At 36.5% G+C, this 23,484-nt stretch overlaps 6 protein-coding genes and 1 long non-coding RNA gene across 23 annotated transcripts in view; 6 read left to right on the top strand and 1 right to left on the bottom strand.

Annotated features, from left to right (window-relative positions):
* Positions 1-186: 186 nt before the first annotated feature.
* On the top strand, positions 187-2,371 carry LOC9321413. 14 transcript variants are annotated; one of them, XR_002333041.1, is made up of 8 exons: positions 187-393; positions 572-720; positions 1,049-1,101; positions 1,224-1,277; positions 1,683-1,735; positions 1,808-1,927; positions 2,016-2,070; positions 2,162-2,371. It is a non-coding gene; the product is annotated as an uncharacterized LOC9321413 (long non-coding RNA). The 14 variants fall into 14 exon arrangements; XR_002333043.1 differs by having other exon boundaries at positions 1,224-1,584; XR_002333038.1 differs by having other exon boundaries at positions 1,207-1,277.
* A 678-nt stretch (positions 2,372-3,049) lies between these two features.
* Positions 3,050-5,447, top strand: LOC9319278. Of its 2 annotated transcripts, XM_002885300.2 has the most exons (4): positions 3,050-3,446; positions 3,564-3,747; positions 4,209-4,776; positions 4,936-5,447. In XM_002885300.2, exons 1-4 carry the CDS (start codon positions 3,259-3,261, stop codon positions 5,244-5,246), a joined length of 1,251 nt encoding a protein of 416 aa, XP_002885346.1. In that variant the 5' UTR covers positions 3,050-3,258; the 3' UTR covers positions 5,247-5,447. The 2 variants fall into 2 exon arrangements, with proteins under 2 accessions (XP_002885346.1, XP_020888115.1); XM_021032456.1 differs by having other exon boundaries at positions 3,050-3,747.
* A 99-nt stretch (positions 5,448-5,546) lies between these two features.
* On the bottom strand, positions 5,547-8,795 carry LOC9321412 (E3 ubiquitin ligase BIG BROTHER-related). The gene is made up of 7 exons (XM_021032457.1): positions 8,258-8,795; positions 7,711-8,044; positions 7,582-7,622; positions 6,793-6,834; positions 6,463-6,584; positions 6,268-6,376; positions 5,547-5,766 (listed from the first exon to the last, which is right to left on the bottom strand). Exons 1-7 carry the CDS (start codon positions 8,573-8,575, stop codon positions 5,713-5,715), a joined length of 1,020 nt encoding a protein of 339 aa, XP_020888116.1. The 5' UTR covers positions 8,576-8,795; the 3' UTR covers positions 5,547-5,712.
* Positions 8,796-9,997: 1,202 nt separating this feature from the next.
* LOC9321411 lies at positions 9,998-12,593 on the top strand. Of its 2 annotated transcripts, none has more exons than XM_021033373.1 (6): positions 9,998-10,168; positions 10,509-10,790; positions 11,188-11,322; positions 11,585-11,641; positions 11,904-12,038; positions 12,162-12,593. In XM_021033373.1, exons 2-6 carry the CDS (start codon positions 10,512-10,514, stop codon positions 12,225-12,227), a joined length of 672 nt encoding a protein of 223 aa, XP_020889032.1. In that variant the 5' UTR covers positions 9,998-10,168; positions 10,509-10,511; the 3' UTR covers positions 12,228-12,593. The 2 variants fall into 2 exon arrangements, with proteins under 2 accessions (XP_020889032.1, XP_020889034.1); XM_021033375.1 differs by having other exon boundaries at positions 10,075-10,197; positions 12,162-12,534.
* A 2,682-nt stretch (positions 12,594-15,275) lies between these two features.
* Positions 15,276-19,696, top strand: LOC9321410. 2 transcript variants are annotated; one of them, XM_021032784.1, is made up of 13 exons: positions 15,323-15,558; positions 15,593-16,074; positions 16,273-16,389; positions 16,492-16,684; positions 16,934-17,100; positions 17,223-17,397; positions 17,806-17,867; positions 18,263-18,344; positions 18,447-18,504; positions 18,642-18,748; positions 18,936-19,019; positions 19,112-19,182; positions 19,297-19,696. In XM_021032784.1, the coding sequence occupies exons 2-13, from the start codon at positions 15,653-15,655 to the stop codon at positions 19,421-19,423; spliced, it is 1,665 nt and encodes a 554-aa protein (XP_020888443.1). In that variant the 5' UTR covers positions 15,323-15,558; positions 15,593-15,652; the 3' UTR covers positions 19,424-19,696. The 2 variants fall into 2 exon arrangements, with proteins under 2 accessions (XP_002885344.1, XP_020888443.1); XM_002885298.2 differs by having other exon boundaries at positions 15,276-16,074.
* Positions 19,697-21,058: 1,362 nt separating this feature from the next.
* Positions 21,059-22,121, top strand: LOC9321409 (F-box protein At3g19890). Its single transcript, XM_021031015.1, is given in 2 exon segments — positions 21,059-21,657; positions 21,659-22,121. Coding segments are annotated over 2 exon segments (1,002 nt in total). The 5' UTR covers positions 21,059-21,118.
* A 628-nt stretch (positions 22,122-22,749) lies between these two features.
* Positions 22,750-23,484, top strand: part of LOC9319277 (F-box protein At3g19880) — a 1,079-nt gene continuing 344 nt past the window's right edge. The window contains 3 exon segments of the mRNA XM_002885296.2: positions 22,750-22,945; positions 22,947-23,130; positions 23,310-23,466. Of these exon segments, the coding sequence (XP_002885342.2) occupies positions 22,787-22,945; positions 22,947-23,130; positions 23,310-23,466 (500 nt within the window). The 5' untranslated portion in view covers positions 22,750-22,786.

Below are 23,484 nucleotides of genomic sequence, written 5' to 3'. Positions count from 1 at the left end.
CAGCAAATTACCACTACAAAAAAAGTCCACATTGATAGCACTAGACGATAGCGCATTTTTCTGACCTGCTATAATAGATGAGTTCGTGATTTTGGTTACTTTTTAATAGCACCTGATAAATGCTAAAACCAAAAATCCTTAAGCGGGAAACAAAAATGACCTATTCCGAGCAAAACTTTTCATTTCCTCCTTTTACCCAAAACGTATTGAGAACTTCTCACAGACTTAGACCTAAAAAAAAATCGATTCTCACAGACTTAGTGGTCTCCCTCTCTCATCCTTTCGATCTCACTGTTCTCACTCTATCGCTACCATTTCCATCACTCTATCGGTAACGATGGGTCTATCAACAAATCTCCATAGCCTCAACCTTCGATTCCACTTTCTTCACCGGTCTCTGTTCTTTTCCATCCTAATCCCATCTAATTCATCAAAAAATTTCTCCTATACGCGAAATTCCCCTCCATCAAAGCCCAAGTCTCCACTAATTTTGAAAGGGGATCTAGGGTTTTTCTGATTTTGTTTGAATTTTGAGTTTATCATTTCGTCTCTAACGAAATTGGTAATGCAGGTGGTAACGGAGGAGTCAAGAAGCCACATCGTTACCGTCCTGGAACCATCGCTGTTCGTGAGATTCATAAATCTAGTGAAGATGAGATTAGAGCCGAGAAGAATCCTCGCCCATTTGATGAAGATGATATCGCTCTCGTAAAGAATTATGTAAGCGTTTCTTTGGAACCTTATTTGAGTGGTGTTTCAGATTTTGTCGATTTTTACTCAAATTTTCTAGGTTTGGTTTCTTGAATGTGATAGTTTCGTCTCTTTCCTCTAGAGTAATTTCGAGCTAGATTTGTTCTTAATTGCCATTTTATGAGCATGAATTGTCTGTTTTGTTCAATTTCATGCTATTTACTTACTTTGTTTTCTCATGAGTTTCGAGCTAGATTTTGTGCCTCACTGTTTGAATAATTCAAAGTTGAAACTTTCATAATATGAGTCATATACTTTGTTGTATCTTTTAGCTTGCTTGTCGGATTTTGAATTTCAGGTTTGATTCATTGAGTCAATAGATTATTTTCTGTCAAAGCACTATGTTAACAGGTTTAGTTCGCTCCTTTTGGATCAATACATGTTTGGTTCCAGCTCTTTAATGATCGTGAGAGGTTTAGATATGATGCATATTTTCAATTACAAAACATGATGCAGGTTTTCACAAGATGCAGGTTTTCACAAGATGCAGGTCTTCACATGTGTAGGTTTTAACATTATACATAACGGTACCCACCATCAATACTTTGTTTAATGGCTTATGGTTGTGATGCTAACGTTTTCTATTAAAAAAATATGGATGTCTTGATTTAGCAGGGATGATCCGTTGATGATGTTTATGTTTAGTCAGTAACTTCTACTAATTTCAGAAAGTTTTTGTCACTATGTGCATGTCTCCTTTGGTCATTGATTCATACGTGTGTTTTGGCCACAGTTTTGTCTATTTGTTTGCGGTTTTCTTTTTGTCTAATTCTTTCAATATCCAGAAGCCAAAAGAGAAGAGCTTCTTTTTAGAGCTAGAGCTTCCTATATCTAGTATTCATCTCTTTTTTTTTAACCTCCTTAGTGTATTTTGTGTTTTCAGTGTTCTCATAATTTCTGTGGATCTGGTTGTTGTTGTTGTTGTTGTCTAGAAGTTCAAGTTGTGGAGACATGTGACTGAGGCTAAGAAGAAACATTCAGAGAAGTAAAACTCGTTTTGCCTTACCTTTGACTTGAATGTATTGTTTCTATATGTGATATTGTTTTTGTTTTTCAGGAAGGTGACGAAGTCTGATGAACCTAAGCCAAAAAGACTTAGAATAGCCAAGGATACGAAGAAGAGCTCTTCTACCTTAAACATGCCCAAACGACCTCTTACGGGCTTCTTTATCTTCGTGTAATGTTCATCATTTCACACTTACTTTTGTTGATAGTTAGTTGTTTAGTCTTTGGGGATTTTGCTGATGTTGCCTTTCACTTTGCAGGAATATATTCTGTCATTCTTTTTGACGAGAGCATCTAAGTTCTCTCATTAAGGATGTAAGACTTTAACTTAGCTGGTTGCTATGCTTGACTCCTATGTAAAGTGTTTATGAGATTTACCAAACTGTGTATTTATATATGATTGTAGGTTGCAAAGATCGGTGGTGGAAAGTGGACGTCTATGTCTGAGGAATTGAGTTGCTTTATTATCTTGTTTCTTTGTTAGTTTCATGGCGATTTGTTTCTCTTTGTAGTTTATCTCATAAATTAGTACTTTGTTGTGTAAGAGTAATAGTTAGATTTTTTTGTATAAGACTTGTTATATATGTTTTGTGTAATGAATATTTTTGATAATTTATGTAATAAAAAGAAATTATATATAAATCCAATAAAATAAATATTGCAAAACAGGGTTCAAAAATGCAAATTAAATAAAAATCAAATTAAATTTATATAGCGAAAAAATAATGTTACAACATTTTATAAAATAACACTAAACGTGTGTTACAGTAAAATATATTATAGCATTCGATTAGCGCTTAAATATATAGACATTTAATAACATGCCAAAAAACGTTATCGTATGTGGGGGTCTACCATAACAGGGGCCTAAAATAGCATTTATGAAAACGCTATCAATGACATATTATAGCTTTTCTCTCGTGTTAATAATGTAGATATTTCTTGTAGTGTACCCGAAAACCAGCGAAGCGATACAAAATTCTTCAAATAACATTCCACTTTGAATCAGAAGAGTCATATACATTGCAACAAATGTTTCTGAGGCAAATTAAGTCTCAGTATATTTTTGATAAGGGAATCAAATATTACCAAATTCTGATAGCTCAACTAGTTGACATACTTTGACCAAATGATATTTTTCCTCTTTTACCTATGTCACACTATGTGAAATGGAAGAAAATATCTACCAAATTCCAATAGGTTAACTAGTTAGCATATTTTCACCAATTATATTTTTACTCTTTCACCTATATATGTAAAAAATAAGAAAAGGAACGACGGCGTATGAGTCCCGACAAAGATTTAACCGACAAGACATAAAATGCTTACACGACGACGAGAACATACACCCGTGGATCAAAGGCGGTGCGTCTCATCATATACTTTGGAAAGAAGAAATATCCAAACCAACCTCTATCTTCATATATATATACAAATAGATACATAGACCGATCGAGCATTAATTAATTTCGTTAAGAGAAACAACAACAAAAAGAGAGAACAATGTCGTCGTCGAGGGAGCTACAATACTTGGAGTACACATACAGGAACAACCGTCCCACGACGGGTCTCCTCAACTCCATCTTCATGACCACCGTCAACACGGCCGCTCGTTCTCTCGTCTCCGTCGCCTCCACCGCCTCTACACCGGAGATTCCTTCTAGGCGGTGGTCGGCTTCGGACCACCTCAGGTTCATCTCTATGATGATGACGTGGCTTACCCTTTGGATCCTTAGGGTTTTCTTGGACTATCTTCCTCTCATCTCTTCTTCTTCATCTGCTTATTCTTATTCTTATCCTCCCTTTAGTTTCGCTTCGGGTCTTCTTACCACGGCGGCGGAGAACGCGTTGGTCCCCGCTAAGGCTTCCCCGTCGTCGTTCACGTCATCAACGGCGTTGGTGAAGTATTCAGGGTCGTCGGATTTGGGTATGATGATTTGCGACGGCGTTGATGAGCCTTCCGTTAACTCTCTCGGTAGAGCACTTTGTCACGTAAGTTGTAATATCTAAAAAAATTTCATTATTTAGTGTAACATTAACGTTTTCGTTGGACTGTATGTCTCAATATTTTCCACTTGTTTGCCTCGGTTCAACTAAGACATAATCATTTTATGCTGGCTTTGAGATATATTTGTATAACTCGATCTTAATTGAATTAGCATGTTTTCTATATAAAATTGAATATTATGTTGGAGCTTTCTATTTCTGGACACCACGAAGTTCCTAACGTGGACATTTTATCTCTGTAATTTCCACGTGGGTAACATGCACAGTGCCACGTCATACATGAAAAAAACAGAAAGGGAAGTTTAATCCATAGGCTCGATTAATTAACCAAAACATAGTTAATTACTTAATTACCATAGTTAGTTACCAGCACACTTTGCATCTATTTGTATAGTTTATTGCGTATATGGAATCTATAATACATCTCAACATGTTTTCACGAGTAGGCATTAGCGCTCATGAACGAGATTCCAGTAACCTCAAGAAAATACCAATTTGCCATGGGAATGGCTGAGAAGATCATGGAAGACAACGCCCAGAGCGGCCACGTCGATTTACTCGACGTCAATAGAGCGGCCCTCGCTTCCTCCTTTGCACGCACCACTGCGCGTTTGCAGGACTGCTTGAAACGATCTCGAACCGCAGACGAGCCCTTCGGTGGTTTGCCGCTGCGTGTGGTCAGCGCCCTCCCTCTAGGTGGCTACGTTGCCTCCTACGTGAGAGGGTTAACCGCATGTATCAACACGGTCAGGTCCTTAGCAGACATGACTGGGAACTTGTTATCGCAGAGTAGGAGGAGAGAGTCTGCCGTGGTGAGAGCGGGTGGTATCCTAGAAAATGAGGCTGAACTAGCAGTCGAGAAGCTTGCGGAGGAGCTGTTGTGGATGACAGAGAAGCTTAGGCGTTACGGTGCGGTGGCAGAAGGGATTAAGCGGTGGAGCTACGCTTCCGGTTTAGCTTCCTTGTCTCTCACGGCTGCTCCCAGGGTTCAAGGCCTCATGGTTAAGATTTCGGGTAAAGTATATGTATTCAGTTTAATTTGGTTTTGGTTTGAAATTTTGCACTTCGGTTTTGTTTAGGAAGTTCTATTAATTAAGTTCGGTTTTTATGCTCACAAATTCATAGCATCTCGACATAATCCGTTGGTTTCTCACAAACTTTAATGATTTGCAGCGCTCTTAATTGGAGAGTTAGCAAGAGACAGCACACAAGTCCCGGGACAAGTGACATTTAGGCTCCTTGCAAACTGGCTACCATTGTTTAGTCACGCAAGGAACGGGCTAGCGTTTCCCGTGCTGACGGGATATGAGAGGGTTGAGGTGGAACGAGCAATAGACAAAGCAATCTCGACTTTGCCTGCGCTTGACCAAGAAATCCTACTTACAAACTGGCTGCAAGATTTCTCAGTCTCGGCATCTGAGTGGCCCAATCTCCAGCCAGCATATGACCGTTGGTGCCATTCCACTCGCCAACTTTTCATGTAGACGACCAATACAATTTAGTCATGATGGTCATGTTCCAAAGAGAACATGGATATGCTTGTCGTACTTTTCTTTGCTACGAGTTTTGATAATACCTTCTGTGTCCACACATTTTATCTTAGCCTCTTAGGTAATAAGGCAAGTTTCGATCTATTCAAAAGTTTCAGACCTACCAGGCTACCCCCACCCTTACGATGTTTCTCTTGAGTCTCGGATTATCAAAGTTCTAGCTTATATGTTCTTTTCAAAAACCAGATTATCCTAGCTATTTCACAGTAGCATACGTGAACATCAATGAAATTATGCAAAAACTAAAAACGCTCGAGAATGTTCCAATCTTTGAGATTTTTTCAAAGGATCCAAGGAAATCTGATGATGTTTTCGTTTATAAAAAGTGTACAAACAGACAGCTAAGGTTTTGAAGTTCTTAGCTTATGATTCTTTCTGAATCTTTCTTCCTTAGCTCTCATCAGCCTTGTCCAGAGGTGGAAGTTGAAACTTCTGCACTGCATACGGGGCAAACCTGCAAAAGATTGTGTCAGTTTTGGCTTGTTAATGGAATTATTCCAAAAGCTTCTTCCTACATGAATGTTGACAAAAATTCTTCTTCCTAATTGTGATGAAAGCTGATGAGATGATTCACCATACTCTAGATAGTCTTCCTAATGAATTAACAAGTTCAAATTTCTGCTTATTAAGCAACAAAACCCCTCAGTTTAGAAGATGCTGATGAACATAATCGGGAAACACATAAATGGAATCCATAAACTCAACAAGCATGAGATAGTCTGTACTGACCATAAAGTTCCCGCACATAAACAGATACTATTTATGGAAATATCAGTTGCTGTGGCGGTCTTTCTAACGTGAATACGTCTATCCTTAACAAAAACGGTATCTGTCAATGTGATAAAAACAGACTACAAACAGACTTCCTGCTTGAGTTTATCAGGTTCCACATAGCTGACTACAATAACTATATCCTTTAGCTTATCTACAGAGTTATTTTTCATAAAAGACATACCTTGTTTATCTTCAACCAGTTGTTTATGCACTCCGAGTGGTAAGAATGTTTGCATGGGAGCAGTATCAGGTCTTCGTCATCCTCATAGTCTAAACGACATATAACACATCTGCATCAAGCATCGGAAGAGTTAATTATCTAGGTACATGCACAAAATTGTCAATGGTTTACTTAATTGATTACAGATGGCCATACGACTCATTGGTTCCGTTCTGATTGTCTCCTTCTTTATATCTTTTTGAAGGCAAAGATGCAATTGTATCAGCAGACAATCCTCTACTTTCAGTTCCCACAATGTCGCCAAGTGCAAGCAACTCCTGCAAACATTAGAGAGTCTAGTTATAAGCCAACAGATGTGTTAAGTATCCGAATTTTGCATATTGAAAATTGAAATGCATGACGGATCTTAACACTAGATTCTAACAAGTTTAACAATAGTATTCACATTAAACTATAAACCATTTCAACAATCATGAGAGAGACCGAGCATCCAAATACCATAGAATACCACAAATGTTTTCATACCTCGTAAGAAAGCTCATCAGGATCCATCTCATCCCAGGCATCCTGCAAAAATTAATCATACAGAACGTTAGTGGGAAGCAGATTCAAATCACATCAATGAAGCCTTAGTTTCTATTATTCTCTACCCTGCAATTCTAATTTTTAGTTGTTTTTTTTCTACAAAATGGACTAGAGTCTATCAAAGTTCAGTGTACCCGCGAGGCCCCATACTTCAAGGTGTGAGCATAACCATCTCCAATACAAGTGACTAGTTAGTGCTAGCAGATTACAATTGATTCAACGGTGAATGCATTCTGACCTTAAAACATACAAGTGTCGAAATTCCAGTAGCATAAATCGAGAATAATTAGGTATGACCTAGTACCAAATACCAAACATTTTGATTGAGTAAGACTATACAATAATTATTCATGGCACACAATTCCAGTGACTGGCTCAACTATAAACAATAACTACTCCATACACAGGGAAGAGTATCTAACTGAGCCTCCAGACGAAAATGGTTAACACCATGGACTAAACTGTCACGAAAACGAAACAAACTAATGCCATGACAGAAGGATAGTAGATAGATGGAACCATGTAAGATGTATAACTAGACAATAGCGGGTTCAACGTCACGACTTTGTCCTTTGGCCACTATATGACTAAACAAAAACGGGGTTGGACAGTAGTTCTTTTCACATACTGGGGCAAAAAGGTTCATACTCTCATATTCTCAAGCAAAAAATCTGAAAAAGGTTTACAGCTCAAGATAAATAAAGATTTGCTGTAGTGTAAGGAGCCTACCTGAGAAGTATGACTGTCATCCTCTAGATCTTCAACCACCCCTGCAACCAATAACAGTTAGCATAATCCAAAATGTATCTTAGAACGCCCAGCAAAGAGAACTTGGGTGATAGCTATAAGTGTACTCACGATTTGCTAACCCAGATAAGGCAGACAATCTAGCTGCCATATCCCTTTCTTCAGCTTCTTGAAGAGCTCTAGCATAGGCCTCATCATCTGAATAAGCAACTTCTTCGATGTCAGAGTTGCCGTCATCTTCTTGATCATCTTCATTAGCGTGCACATCGACAACGGGCGCATCTTCCTGAGGATCATCATCTGTTTCATATTCGTCTTCATCGTCATCCTCATCCTCATTCTCAGGGTCATCAAACTCATCCTCATCGTATACATAGCTTCCAGTTTCCCAGCTCCCATAGTCACTGATTTCACTGTTCATGGTCAGCATCATATACGCCCGCTCCTGGAACCCGAAACATACACACACACATACAAAACAACAAATTTCAATTCTACATAGAGCCTTTTGAAAAATCAAAATTCCAAATGCAATTGAAAAGAAAGCCCTAAGATTTCCACGTATCCAAGAGAAGTAGCACCAAGAAAGCCCTAACAAGCATGGAATAACCTAAAAACGCAGAAATCCGAAATAGACAGATGAGAAAGAAAGACCCACCTGTTCTTGGAGTGTGCGAGCAAGAGCAAGATCTGCATCAATTTGGCTTAGATTAGTGAACGGAACTCTAGCGGAGGAAGATCGGGGAGCAGGTAGGTCTCCCACCAAAATCGATCCGCTCTCCTCCACCGTCACCGGCACCGGCACTGGCGTCTCTCCATCCCCTTGCTCTCCTCTCTCGCTACCACTTCCGGTGTCTGAGACAACACCGGTCTGCCGATTCTCCGGTAACCGTCCATCAGTCTCGTTAATCTTGGTGGCTTGCTCGGCGGTGACGACGACGTTGCCAACGTGGCCATTGTTGTTCTCCATAGGCATGATTTTCGAATCCGAATCCGGGAGATGGTGGAGTCGATGAGGTTTGGGGATTTTGGAATCGGAAGGGAATTATTCAGGAATCTGAGAAAACGATGACTCGACGAAGAAAGAAAAATGGTGCTTCTCTTTCTCTCTTAGCTGATTTCAAATTTTGAAAACTATGCAAAATTTTCTTCGAAATCACACCCCTTTAATTTTCGTTTCTTTCTAAACTCACCGACTAATATATATTTATTGTCATTTACACCTATACCTTTTTCGTTTATGTATTTCTTCTTCTTAAGAAGTTTCATCAATGTCACTAGGTAGTATGTGTTAATCCAAAAGTCATGATTCAGATTATCATTCTTGATTGATGCTTTTCACTATCGGCCTATTTGAAATCCCTAGTACATAACCGAATATTACAGTATATAGGTTTTGAATGGTTGTGTGGTATATATTCCGGATTATACCAAGCATTCCAATCTTTTGGTATCCTAAACTATATATTGGAGTATGTTTTATTTTTAAAGCAGACCAAATGACAACATATAGATAGTGATATTTTGGTTTGTAATTGTTGTTCACTGCGTTTTTATATACGTTTTCTTGGTTCGATGTAGATCAATTTTGATCTGATTTGGAGTGGATTCTACAAGACTACAACCATCCAAGACCATAATCTTTGTGCATCCAAATATTTCTTTCACAAGCTAACAATATATAGTAGATACATATTATTAAGCAGTGCGATTTTTATCTTATAAACATATGAGATTTGTTGTTCAAAAAAAAAAAAAAAAAAAAACATATGAGATTTAAATAAAATTTGATTGTTGAAAAAAGAAAAGAAAAAAATCTTCGGTTTTGACTCAAAAGAGTTATGTTGATATTGGAAACATTTTGGTATTTCTTTAACAAAAAAAAAAAAACATTTTGGTATTTTACTCAATAAAAACAAAAATATAAATATGTAAGATGTTTTAGCATGAAATCTCATGCGTCGATGTTGTAAGAAAAACATTCAGATAATGAGACGAGCGAAGACCAAGTGGATATTCTGCGTCAATGTGTGGAAGGGCCGAGACGCCACAATTTTTTTGCTGAAACGTGCAAGTAACCAAAAGTCCAAAACCTTGACTTAATGAAAAAAAACTTTGTTTGTTTATTATGATAACCAATTCAATATTTATTTTATCCTGAAAATTCATTCAACATACTTGTTAGTTATTAATCCAAGTTTATACTTTTGTCATATTTTTTATACCATAGCAATTTCTTTCCCCTACAATATTATGCAATCTGCAATCCGGATTGTGAATTTCTGATACATGTATGTCTAAACCATTACACCAAAAACAATTTGGATTAAGATGATATTTTTGTGTTTTTACAAGTCATGTATTTTTATTTTAGACGTTTTTTTTATATATTTTAAAGTTTTAGCAAATCTTATGATATAGGGAAAAAGAAAACTATACGCTAAGTTTTAAGAGTTATATTTTTGTTTCCTCCTTCACCGTTCACTGATTTTTTATTTATCTCTTAGTCCTCCTTCTCTTAATCTCCTCCTCCGCATCGCCGCCGTGCTCTTCCCCAGCTCTTGCGGCGGTAAGATTACGTTCTCCCTCTGCTTCTTGGTAAATTCTTGAATTAAGTCTCTGCTTCATTGGTTCTCTCCCTCACTTGTTCATGTTTAGTTAGCAGAAAAGCGATTTCTCAATGAATCTCTTACAAGATAAAACGAGTGAGATTGATTATGAGGCTACGAGATTCATATTTTAAACAATCACTACGCAATTGTCTGTGAAATCACTTTATCAGGAACTTTTGCTTTGGTTTCTCTACTTAGATTCTGTATCACTGTGTTCACTGTTGGTTTGAGAATTAGATTCATTCTCTTTTAGATTCTTCAAATTGCTTTATGGTTTGGAATTTCACTGCTTTACAGGATATGATGAGCATTGTCTCAAGTCATCATCACTGTCAACCATCGGTTATACACGAACGTTGCAGTATAGGAACAATTTCTAAGGTTTCTTGTTCGAGATATTGCGGTCCGTGTTTCTCTGGAAGACTTGCTTTCTCTCATAGCCTTTGCTTGAAGACTACTACTTGTGGGAAAACTGCTAGGAGAAGGTTTTCAAGGATTTGCAGTATTGTGGATGATGAGATGAATCCAGATAATTCGGATGACGAGGCAAAGGAATCACTCGATGATAAAACTAAAAGGGTATGTATTAGAAACCTATAAGCATTCTGAACTCCGGCCATTTTTTGCTGTCCTTTAGGGTGAAGTCATGACTTGACATGTAAGAACCGAGACTTAGTTTCCGTGTGAATTATACACTAGAGTTATGTTAAATAGTCAATGGGTTTTGATCCTTTTTGTACATGAAAGCCTTAAACTCTCTAGGTCGTGAGATTACTAAGAATGCTGATCTACTTATGCTTGATCCTGGAAAAAGTGTGTAACTAATTTGATTTCTTTAGTTCTTTTGATGTCCTAATGTCTGCCCATGTCTGTCATGGCTTAGTGACACAACAAGTAAGCATGCCTTTGTTTAAATTTATTGGTTGCTTGATATCATCTGATCATTTTGAATTATTCTTTTTTTCTTATTCTTTAGCAAGCGAATGATATGAATCGGGCAAATCTTGAAAGAATGGTTGGGTCAGATGATTCTGCATTTAACGGCTTAGATCTTGCAACCCTCATCAGACAGAAGTATGGAAAATCTTATGATGTTCAACTCATCAAGAAGGTATGCCTTTCTGTATTCAAGTGTGTTTGTGATTCTGTATCGCATTTTAAAGCCATAGCTTAAGGCATCTCGATTTATCTGCAGACCTCCAATCCTCTTCCTTTAATTGCATGAATACAGAATCAGCTTTTGCGAATTTCAATTCTTCATGTCCCTTTTCATTTTCTGATTCTTGCTGTGACCTTTATTTTATCAATTTGGAAAGATTTGTCGCTTTAGAAGCTAAGAACATAAATCATAGTTCTTGATGTGATTACTGTAGGAGTTCATGGGGCGGAATCTTCTTGCAATGAATGTCATGTGGAAGTACAGAGAACAGGTAAGAGAATCCTTTTGCTGTGGTTTTGATCATTAAAGAAGCCTAATGATATGGTAGTTCAACTGATTTCACTATACGTGTTTGAACTTCAATGGTTATGATCTTCTTTTTCCATATAATTCGAATTTGGTATGAGAATATTTGCCACATAAAAAGATGATATGTACATCCATATTTTCTTGGTATAGCTCATGCCTTTGCAAGTCAATCCTTGTAAGCTAATTCACCTTTCTATCTTTCTTTCTTCTTCTTCAACGCCTAGAGGTCTTTTCCTCTAACCGAAGAAGAATATATTCTGAGACTTGACGATGTAGCCAACATGTTGAAATGCTGGGGAGCAGTCTCCCATATCCGTAACAGCCTAGCAAAGTCGAAGGAGCGACCCCGGATAGGGAAGGTGAGATCATAGATTTCAGACATATATTGGTTAGATCATCTCGGTCAATTAGAGACCACTTTGATAAACCCCGTATTTTTCAAGTTTAAAAATCGACATGGATGGTTTCTCCTCTTCTTGCAGGCTGTCAGCATTTTCATAGACATGGATTCGACAGGGGGACGAGCAAACGAATGGATTTACAAGTAAAAATCGACCGGTTTACAGCTGCTAAACCAAGAAAGCAAAAGGTTTTGTCTCTATGTTTATCGTCATCAATTCATTTTGAAGGCTTTTGGAAGGCTCTTCTGTGATGGTGATTTGCAGAAACAGAGGTTTTTGCTATATTTGATGTCCAAAATCAGGTAGTATATATGTACATGTGTATTTAGTAGACACAAATTTTTACATGAACTCTCTTTGTAAAATATCTCCATGTGTTGAAATTGTATCATCTATGTGAATCTTCCTCGATGGTTGTTATGTGTAAAAGCAACCACATGCTCATTTTTTCTCATTTGGGACCTTTGAGCCTGCTTTGTCCCAAAAAAAAAGAAAAATATAGCTTTGGGACCATTCTTTCATTAATTCATGGGTATGTTTAATTACTTTTCTAGGATGCATGGTTAGTTTTGTTTTAAGTTATATGGTCTTTATTATATGATAATTGAATTGTAAGTTATTATTGGGAAAATTAGAAATAAAGGATATCTACTTAAAAGTTTGTCCATATACACATTTTTTGTGAGATTGTCAGTTTGGACGATTTTACCCCTCCACCCTAATTTACATGTTTAAAAAAAAAAATCATAAAAATAGGTAGATATACAAGAGTAGAGGTGATTTGAAGTGAAATTTTTTAGATTTGGTTTAAAAAAGTTGATTTTTTGATAGATAAAGTTTCATCTAATTTTGGTAGAACACGTATTCTAGAGTTCTGCGAAACTCAGACTAAATTTATGTTTTGAAAATTTTAGTAATCCGAAAATCATATATCTAAAATATTCAGAACATGCATTCTACGTTTTGCTCTATGTTCTAAATTTTTTTGAATAGCCGTTCTAATAATTTCTACATCTTCTGCCATCGTTAGAAATTGTAATATTCGTTTAGAATGTAAATTCTACGGTATTGTAGATTTCGTTTTCTGTAATTTTTAGAATGCTCTAAATATAGAAAGTAAATTTTCAGAAAAAGAAACTAAATATTTATTGTAGATTACGTTTTAAATGAATATTTATTGTTTAGATTACGATCTACAAGATGTAGAAGTTGTTGTCTACGTTTTTTAGACAAAGATAAAAACCTAAACCGTTTTCTAAACCCTAAGCTAAGCCATCACTTTCGATTTTTTTGCTATGTCCTGCGTTTTTCCTTCAAATTCTTTTTTTTATTTTTTCAACGATTTGTGTGGAGATTGTATGACAAGAAAAAGTGGAGACTTATTATTGATGAAAAAAAACGTGGGAGATTGGTGCATTACCAAAAAACTTGCAAAAGCATGTAAGAAGACTTACAAAAATTCTGAAGAATTCTTTTTTTTTTTAAACATATAAAACATCAAGAACTAAACAAATGACCATTGGATCCAGTTTTCCTTACAATTTTTTTTTCCCACGTAAGTATAATCTAACCATATGCAATTCATTTTTTGGAATACAAACATAAGTATCATAATTTTATTTCAAAAAATTCATCTATTACTCAAGAATTTAGGTTATGATAACAAGCCAACAACTGTTGTGATCAGAGATTAACCACTTTGGTGACTACCAAATTAACACTTTAACATAATGTTTTTTGTTATCTGTTTATTTTTTTTTTTAAATCATGAACATGTTACCAATTAGATATATTCTTTATCCAATATTTTTCAACTGTCGTCTTACCACTATTTTAAATTCCTAACCTCACCCTAATGTCATCATGATCGGCAAACACAAACTTCCTACAATGCTTAAACGTTAAAACGTTTGTCCATAGTCTTTAATATCACACGTCTATATCATACTTTATCCATGGAAACAAATATATATATATAGTAATGTAAATGTATCTCTGAATAAGTAATTAGTTATTAATTAATAACTAGGTTTTTGTAAATAAATTAGGAAGTTTTTTTTTTTAAATGAAATTTAAGAGAAAATGAGGGTAAAATTGGATTTTGATTTTTAAAAAACCTATTTGACCAATCTACAAAAAAAAATGGATATATGGACAAATTTTTAAGTAGATATCTTTTTATTCCAATTTTTCCTAGATTAAATGGATTTAGTACATATTAAGATGTTAAGATACATCAAGAAAGTGTGGATTTTACAGAGTGTTGGTTTCGCAGTCCGGTATCAATCTGAATTAATGCTTGTTTCCGGTTTCTAGTTGGGAAAGTCCTGCTCCGGAGTACTAAGTTTTAGTCTAAACCAACATCATGTTGGAACATCGTGATGCTTTTTTATACAACTCATAATGAGAATGCTTATCTTTCATCATCATTATCATCACACTCATCCACCTCCACGTCCTACATCATCATTTATTTGAAGTTATATTTTTTCCTCATAAAATGAGAAAAAGATCATATCATCATTATCATAACTACTATTATTGATGATGTTGTCACATCACGATACACATCATGACTCACATCATCAACGTATGCTTGTTAACTTCATCATGAAAATTCAAAAGCATCCCTCTCCTTCTCATCACCACAACCACTAAACAAGTAAAACATCTTCATCATCTTTACCATCCCCCATACATCCTCACCATCATCACCCCTATTTCTTTTTTAATCAATATGTAGGACATTAAGTATTGATTATATTTGCCCACACATTAATGATACTACACTAAAAAGATTTGTATGAAGGTAACGTTCTATAATCACCAAACTTACATCGCAATTGTCAAATTTAATCTCTTAATTAAAGTTTTGACCAATTAACAAGCATATTCACGCAATTTGCAATTTTTTACAAAATATAAAATTATGAGTAGTGACATTTTTTATTTTTCCTGTCTATATCGCGTGTTTATATAATTGCGTCGTTGAGTCATGTGTAGTAATAATTTTTTAAAAATATAATATAATTTAAATAAAATTAATATAAATGATTCCATTAATTTATTATTCTCTCACCAGATAGTATTATTTTACAAGTACATCAAATTTAATTTGTAATTTCTTCTCAGTATTTTTTTTGTAGTAAAAAAAATTCATCTACACTTTAGGGAAAAAGAAAAAAATTAAATCATTTCCAATTTGAATATGTAGCTAGTTTGACCAAAAAGGTAAAATTACAAAGCCAAAAAACCAGAGTCTACTACATAAGAAATTTTCACAATCACAATTCTCCGGCGAATCCAACGTTTCCGGCTCAATTCTCCACTATATTGACGGCGATATACCCTTCGACGGCGTTTCATGGTTACAATTTGTTACTAAGCTACTCATCGCCTACCCAATTCGGACCAGTAAGGTTTCCGTACAGTCGTAAAATCACAATTCCTCTCTGTGACAGCGATCTCAACGACTTCAACGAGACACGTTACTATTTCAATCCATTTTTCCGACGCCGGTAACTGAATCGGAATCGGAAAACCCTAGAGACGTATGGTTGATTGGAGTGGCGATGCACCGGCAGGGCTCGTCTCCGATTACGCCTTCAAGCTATAACGTCGCCGTTTCTATTGCTTCTGATGTACCTACTGGCTTAACCAAGTCTCCTTTATCTCACGCGATTCCAGTTTCGCCGATTTCTGCTGCTTACCCTTCCGGTGATCCAATGCTGATGATGTCTGGGACTCCTCTTGCTAGGGTTCGATTATCTGATATTTTGCCTTATGAAGGAGCTCCTTCTCCGGTGTATGCAAAAGCCGTGGAGGCTTTGTCTGTGTCTTTGATGAGGTATAATGCGTCTGTGATCGAAATAGGGAGCGATGACACTGCACTGATGCGATGTGGACTTGAAGCTGCTCGTTTGTATTTTAGAACTAGAAGCCTTAATGTTTCTGGTAAAGGCAATCGTGGCCTCTCTATGTATAGAGCTGGAAGGTTAGCTCTCTCTTCTTCACTGGTTTTTGTTTTTGTAGAAAGAATTGGTTTTGCGTTTTTGAATTTGAGAAATTGGTTTGATTGTAGTACTCTTCATTGCTTATGCTTGAGATTCTGGAAATCTAGAAAGTTTGACATGTAGTTATCAGTTCTTGATCTATATGATGTGTAGAGACTGATTTTTGTTATTGTGAACAGATCTGTTGAAGATTTAGATTCTTCACCTCCATGCATGGCTGAGATTTTCCGGTGCTTGGGTAAAGTAGCACGAGCTGCTTTATCTGCAATAGCAAGGCATCTACGTTTAAGAAGCGAGTAGGATGGTTATGATGCTTATTCTCTGGTTTTACTACTACTTTTCTTGCCTCTTTACTTTTATTAACTCATAGAATGAGCGTATTTCTTTTTTATTTGCAGTGTTTTTAACCATATGCTCGATGACTTTCCACTAGCTCCGAACGAGGTTTCCTCCTCGGTGCTACTGGCTTCCTATGCTCATGCATCAATACAAAATGGAAAACATGCTTCTGGAGGTGGGAATCTATCTGCTAAAATTGAAGTTGAAAAGGGTTTGTTGACACTGTTCTGCTCAGATGGCACTGGCATTCAGGTCACCTCTATGAACTTTCTGTGTATAGAAGGTTACATATATGCTTTTGTTTTAGCAAGGAACTTGATGGGAAAACATGTCATTTTTTATCCTTTGAGGGGCAAAATAGTTGTGTAAGAATACTATCATATGAGTTAGACATGATCAGCCATAATCCTGAGTTTCCATTTTGCTTGATTCATTACACTTTTCCATTTACTACATTTGGCTTCTATTTTTTTTTACTTCTGAAATTTCTTCTATCCTTAGGTATGTGACCCAAATGGTCGTTGGTACACAGCAGATAATGGGTGTGGGGTGGGTGATCTCTTATTGATTACCGGCAAAGCGCTTAGTCATGCTACTGCAGGTCTCCGTCCAGCTGCCTCTTACAGAACTACTACCGATCATTTGTCTGGCACTGACACTCGCGGAAGGTATGTTTTTGAAGAAGAAATAAGCTTTTCCTCAACTTTATGACAGCTTTTCCTTAACAAACCTTATGACATGAATGCATGCCTACATATTTGATTAAAATTTTAAAACTTTCCACTTGCAGGGCATCATTAGCTTTTAGGCTTATGCCGAAAAGTAATGCTATATTAGATTGTTCCCCAATAGAAGCAGCCGGCCATGTAATTCCTCAAAGCTATGTGCCAGTATCTGTTAGTCAGTTTATGGATAACCTCTTGGCCGAGAATGACACTCTAGTTAATCCGCCTGTGAAAGCAAATGTAAGCTCACCCTTTATTAAAGTAGTAAAACTAGCTGTCTAGAGTGAAAAAGTACATTTAAACATATAAAACGTTGATATCTGTGAAGTTCTATGCCATTAGTACCCAAATCTGTCTATTTCCTTGACATTTGGAGCAGAAATTTTATTGAGGAACGATATATAGTAGTCCTATGTCGTTCGTATTCATTCATATCATGCACTTTTTTCTTTTAGATAATCTCAATCGAGATTTGAATGAGTGGGTGTGCAACTTATATTACTTTCTTTTTGAGGATCTCACGTATTTGGATCTGTTTTATGTTTGGCACTACCTCGATACTATAATGATATAAGTTTCTCTATTTGATGTTAACTGCTCAGAGCACGAGGTCTTATGTCAAGAGATCTTCTGAATTGTTGATGTCAGGTTCCGCGGGATGATGTTTGCAAAGAGCCTTCCTTAAGAAGTGTTCTCTCGGATCCAATTTCGTGAGTACCATTTTTCCCTTACTGTATAATATTATTCATGACGAACAAATCTCCTCTCTTATTATGGTTAGTTTGATGAATTGCTTATCTTTGTTCATCTGGTCACGTAAATAGTACCCTAGCTAGGTTTTTCTTGAGTGCTGGCAAGCCCTTTTTCTAAACTTCTCCTCAAGTAGTTTTCTATTCTGATTTAGCAAATGGTCCAAAGCTAAGCATGCGTGCCAGATACTAGACATACACTGAAGACATTAATTTGTCATCTTTTGTTACCAGCTCCATGAGCTGTATAATATGCTCAATTGTTTCCACCTTTTTATTCTGTTGCTGTAATTTTGCGAAGGAAGTGCAGTGAAAACAACGTTCTAATTTGTCTGTTGCAAACTCTTTGATGTTAGTGGGGCTTTTCTTGAAGATGCAATGGTTGTCTCTTGTGGACACTCATTTGGTGGCCTCATGCTTAGAAGAGTTCTTGAAATGGTTGGTACTAGTTTCCTTCGATCTATTAATATGCTAGTCTCATGTGATGGTTCTTCCTATATACCCAAGAATATTTAGTAACCACAATTATCTTATGCACAGTCTAGATGTACGCTCTGCAATGCAGAAATCGAGTCTGGGTCTCTGGTTCCTAACCATGGTAATTCCTATAAAGTTCATTCTCTTCTTATCTGTGTTCCTCAATAAATAAATTGATCCACGGTAGTCTTTTGGGGTTTCACATTGACAAACAGTCCTAACCGAGTAACCGTATTCCTTTTCTAATGTCAAACACAGCACTTAGAGCTGCCGCTTCAGCTATAAAGCAACAGGATGATAAAAGACTTTTCCACAACGCAGCCATGAGGAGGCGTAGAAAAGAAATGAGTGATCAAATGGATGTGGTGAGATGATCTGACACAGCTCTATATAACTAATTGCTTTGTGGGTCTTTTGTGGTTTCTGATTACATAGTTATTATCTCCAAACTTAGCAGCCTGCATCATCATCTGTTTTCTGGTTAGCTTAAGCTTATGTTGTTGATGAACCTCGGAGAAAAGTTACGACTTGATCCCAAATTTTTCCCTACAGGAAAATGGAGATCCAGCTACGGATGATGGGATGCATCGAGTGGTGCATTATCCATTTGCTGTAAATGAGAAAGTGCTTATCAAGGTAGGCCATTATTTTTTATTTTGGGTTCTGATGCATTTCTTCCAGCATATAATTTGGTTCTAGCGTGTTATGGAACACATTTCCCATTGCAGGGAAACCGGAGAACCCCGGAAAAGTTTGTTGGAAAAGAAGCAATTGTGACATCTCAATGTCTCAATGGCTGGTAACTATTACTCTATGATCTATAAGAGCTGAAACAAAACTATGCTTGATAGGTAAAGCGAGTTGTTGAGTTTCAATTCTCAAACTAATCCATTCTCATTTCTTTTCATAAAAGGTATCTATTAAAGATTGTCGAAAGCGGAGACAATGTGCGGCTGCAATACCGATCCCTAAAAAAGATGGTGAACGATGACAGAGGAGGAGGCCTACAGGTTCAACCGGTTGAGAGCAATAGCTTGTAGAATGTAATCATATTTAACCCTTTTCTTTTCTTCTTATTCTGTATCTCTCTAGAGCTAGAGAGAAAAGAAAAGATAATGTGGTTTGGGGTTTGAGATTCTGCATAAATTTAAATCGTTTGGTTAGAAAAAGAAAGTAGTGGAAGACTATTGTAAACTATATTAGCCTCCTAAGTGTTAGAGGTTTTGTACAGAACAAAATGTTAGGAAAGAAAAAACAACTGTGTTACTCTTGTTGATGTGCTTCCTACAGAGCAAAATTGCTTTCCAATACGATACAGGATTTGGCATTTTACTAATTTAGTAACAAAAAGTTTCCACTTTTTATATGTAAATGTGTATTCAATCAAGTTGATATTTCTAATGTCTTTCGTTACGATGGTTTATTGTTATGCGTTGCAACGGACAACACTCGGTTGTGGTTTGGGACAACACTAGGCTCGTGGTTTGGAACCTGTATATGGGAATAGCCATGTGAATCAAACCTAGAAACTGACAGACTAGACAAGTGTGTTCTTGGATACGACAAGAACTGTAACCACAAGTCTTGAGGATTTTCGATGAGTATGACTCTAATTATGTGATGAACAGAATTGTTGAGTTCAAAACGTCTAACGTCATTAGAGAAAATGGAAGTGAATCTCGGAGAAGCTGTTAATCTCAAAGATTTGCCAATTGATCGCCCACTTGTATGCTCTTATGATCCAAGTTTAGAGCGAATCAACCAAGGCCTAGTAAAATCACCTAATGGCCAAAAGTTTTGCGTAAATCAACCAAGGTTTAGTACATCGCCTATCGAGCAAAAGGAAAGAACCAGATCATCAATCCGTCCTTTTTACAATACCTTATTTGTTTCTTGTATCATCCATCTCCTTATCATTCATTTACTCTGTTTTTTTTTAACAAGTCTAGTCTATTCTAGATTTGCTTATTTATTTGTCGTACTGAAAACTATTATTGTTTGCAACTGATGGCGATTGGATTCTGGCTCCTATATATATGATTGGTGAAAGTATTTGTGCATGATCATCATTCATCAAGAAGGTGGAGCCTCTATCAACCACAACAAGATATAAGGAAGAGTCCAAAGAGATAATGTGCAAACAACAAAGGCCATCAGTCCATGCACAAAAGACTTTCACCAATCATATATATGGGAGCCTTTGATGTGCCAAGCAACTAATTTTATGACTATAGCTTGTTTCTTACTTCATTTCCTTAAATTTGTATATTTAATGAATTAGAGTACTTAAGTTTATAAAAAAAAAAAAAGAAGAGCACAATCATAGGGATTACAGAAGTAGATGTGATTGATTATATAGGATTAATTTAAGGGATTTGAATAATGATAGATGATATGAGTTTCCTTAACATATTTAGGGTATCGTTATTCGTTATGAAAGTTATTAGAAAAAAAAAAACACTTATTTAGTAGACGCATATATAAAGAGTGGGAGTAGTGGGCAAGCGAGGAAGTTCATGTGGTTACAGAAGTAAATGTGATTGATTATATAGGATTAATTTAAGGGAAGTTTAAGGAATTCCTTAACATATTTAGGGTTGCGTTGTGAAAGTTATTAGAAAGAAAAAAAAACAACAACACACACTTATTTAGTAGACGCATATACAAAGAGTGGGCGTACTGGGCAAGCGTGGAAGTTAGAAAAAACCAAAACCCTAATTTTCCATTTGACAAGAATGACGATGATGTCTGATCTTTCCAAGGATTTGGTAGAGGAGATACTCTCTAAGGCTCTGATAACTTCTCTAGGAGCAGTGAGATCCACTCGCAAACAATGGAACGCCTCATCCAAAGACCGGCTGTTGTGTAAAGCAGAACCAAGGGAGCAGTTTCTGAGGTTCATGGTGATGGATCATAGGTTTCTTTCAATGACATTCAATCTCCACGGAATCCTCAAAGGAGACGGTGAAGTCTTTGTTCGTCCATCTATCAAGGAGGTAGGTGATATAGTTAATCAAATCGACATCTCTAAAGTGTTTCATTGCGATGGTTTAGTGTTGTGCGTCACAAATGACAACTCAAGTCTCGTGGTTTGGAATCCGTATTTGGGTCAAACCAAGTGGATCGAAACAAGAGAACCTCACGACGAATCAGACATGTTTGCTCTAGGATACGACAAGGACAAGAACCACAAGATCTTGAGGTTGTACGATCAGTATTACAACTACAAATTTTTCAATTTGAAGACTGAATCATGGGGGGAAGAAGATTAAAACGCAAGCGAGCGAGATGGCCATTTGGGTGACTACTAAGATTGAGTCCAATGAGGTGTTGTGGAGCAACTTGTTTAAAGTTGATATGGAACCACTCATTAGGTTTGGTTTTCAATATTGTAGAGATGAAGCTGGCAGTTTTTTTATTGACGAAGAGAAGAAACTCGCGGTGGTTTTTAATTTAGACAGAAAATCTGATAAAAGGACCAAGAAGAAACGTTGTTACCACACGGCTTATATCGTTGGAGTGAAGGGATACTTGAGAAAAGTGGTTCTTGGAGAAGCTGTGGAGGTCAGAGAAGGCGTGTATCGTAGCGCACTTGTGTGTTCTAGCTCTTATGTTCCAAGTTTAGAGAAGATCAACCAAATTGAAGAGGAAGAGGAAGAGGAAGATATGTGCAAATCAACCAAAATGGTGGACGCAAAAGGGAAAGATAAGAAGAGGAAGAGGAAGAGCAAAACGTAAGAAAGAGACTACTACTTACCAATAATATCTTCTTCTTCTTCTTTTTTCTTGCATCTCCTTTTCATTTGTTTTTTTTCTTTTTGTTAGTTCATTTTGCAATGTCGTTTGAACAAGACAATACAGTTTTAGCTGATCATAAACGTAGTTCTTTGCTCTTTTAATTTTACCGGCATATATAGTTTACATATATATTGATACAACTGGTGTTTTCTGATTTCATTTATTAAGAAAAAAGAAATACTTAGTTGAAGAACAAAACTGTAAATGTCTCTTCTAGTTCAAAAACAAAGCTTCTAAGTAATTATCAATATAAGCTAAGCAAGCAAATGATCTGTTCTTATATGCACCAATGTCGATCTTTCACCCGATATGTTAGGAAGTTTTTGTAGAGAGAAAACAATTGTTACAATCGCAAGAATGCTTTTTTTTTTTTCGTCAATCGCAAGAATGCTTTCCGTTTCGGAAGTCTATTTTACTAACAATTTTATGAGAAAAAAATTTCCATTTTCTTTTTTGTCTATTTAACATTTTGCAAGGCTTATACATATTTATCTCTGTGAAGGTTACAAAAGAAAAAAAAGATTTGGGCAAAGATGTGTTACGCATATATACGTACGAGTGGCAGGCGTGAAAGTTAGAAACCCTAATTTTCTTATTTGAAAACAATGACGATGATGAGCGATCTTACGCAGGATTTGGTAGAGGAGATACTGTGTAGGGTTCCTATAACTTCTCTAGGAGCAGTGAGATCTACTTGCAAAGGATGGAACGCTTTATCCAAAGAACGGATTCTATGTATAGGAGAACCAAAACAACAGTTTCTACTTTCTAGGGTTCATGTTGTTGGATTATAGGCTTTGTTCAATGAGGTTCAATTTCCATGGAATCCTTAACGAAGACGGTTTAGAATTCGTTTACCCATCAATAAAGGAGGTTGGTATTTTACTTAATAACCGAGTTGAGATATCTAAAGTCTTTTACTGTGATATAGTATTACACGTGTGGGTTGGCACGTGCGGATTCAAGTGGCAAAATAAGAAGAGTCTGGAATCAACGCGTGGCAGGTGGTGATTGGCAGATCGTAGATGGCCGTTAGAGACTATATGAGCACTGTTTAGCTCATCGTTTTCAATATAAAACAATTTGTGATTTCTTTGAATTCTTTGGTAAACTTGTATGTGATTACAGGATTACCCATAGATGCTCTTGGATGTGACAAAATTTACGATTTTAAGTCTGATTCATGGAGGGCTCCTAATGTCATTCCCAACTGGTATATAGATTGGTATTGGCGGGGCACATCATTAGATGGAAATACTTACTTTTGGATTAGACAAAGAAGAAAAGGATAAGATTCAGATGA

This window comes from Arabidopsis lyrata, assembly GCF_000004255.2.
Source record: "Arabidopsis lyrata subsp. lyrata unplaced genomic scaffold ARALYscaffold_3, whole genome shotgun sequence".
Lineage (NCBI taxonomy): Eukaryota > Viridiplantae > Streptophyta > Magnoliopsida > Brassicales > Brassicaceae > Arabidopsis > Arabidopsis lyrata.
The sequence above is the reverse complement of the archived record's forward strand: the minus strand, read 5'-3'. Positions and strand labels throughout refer to the sequence as shown.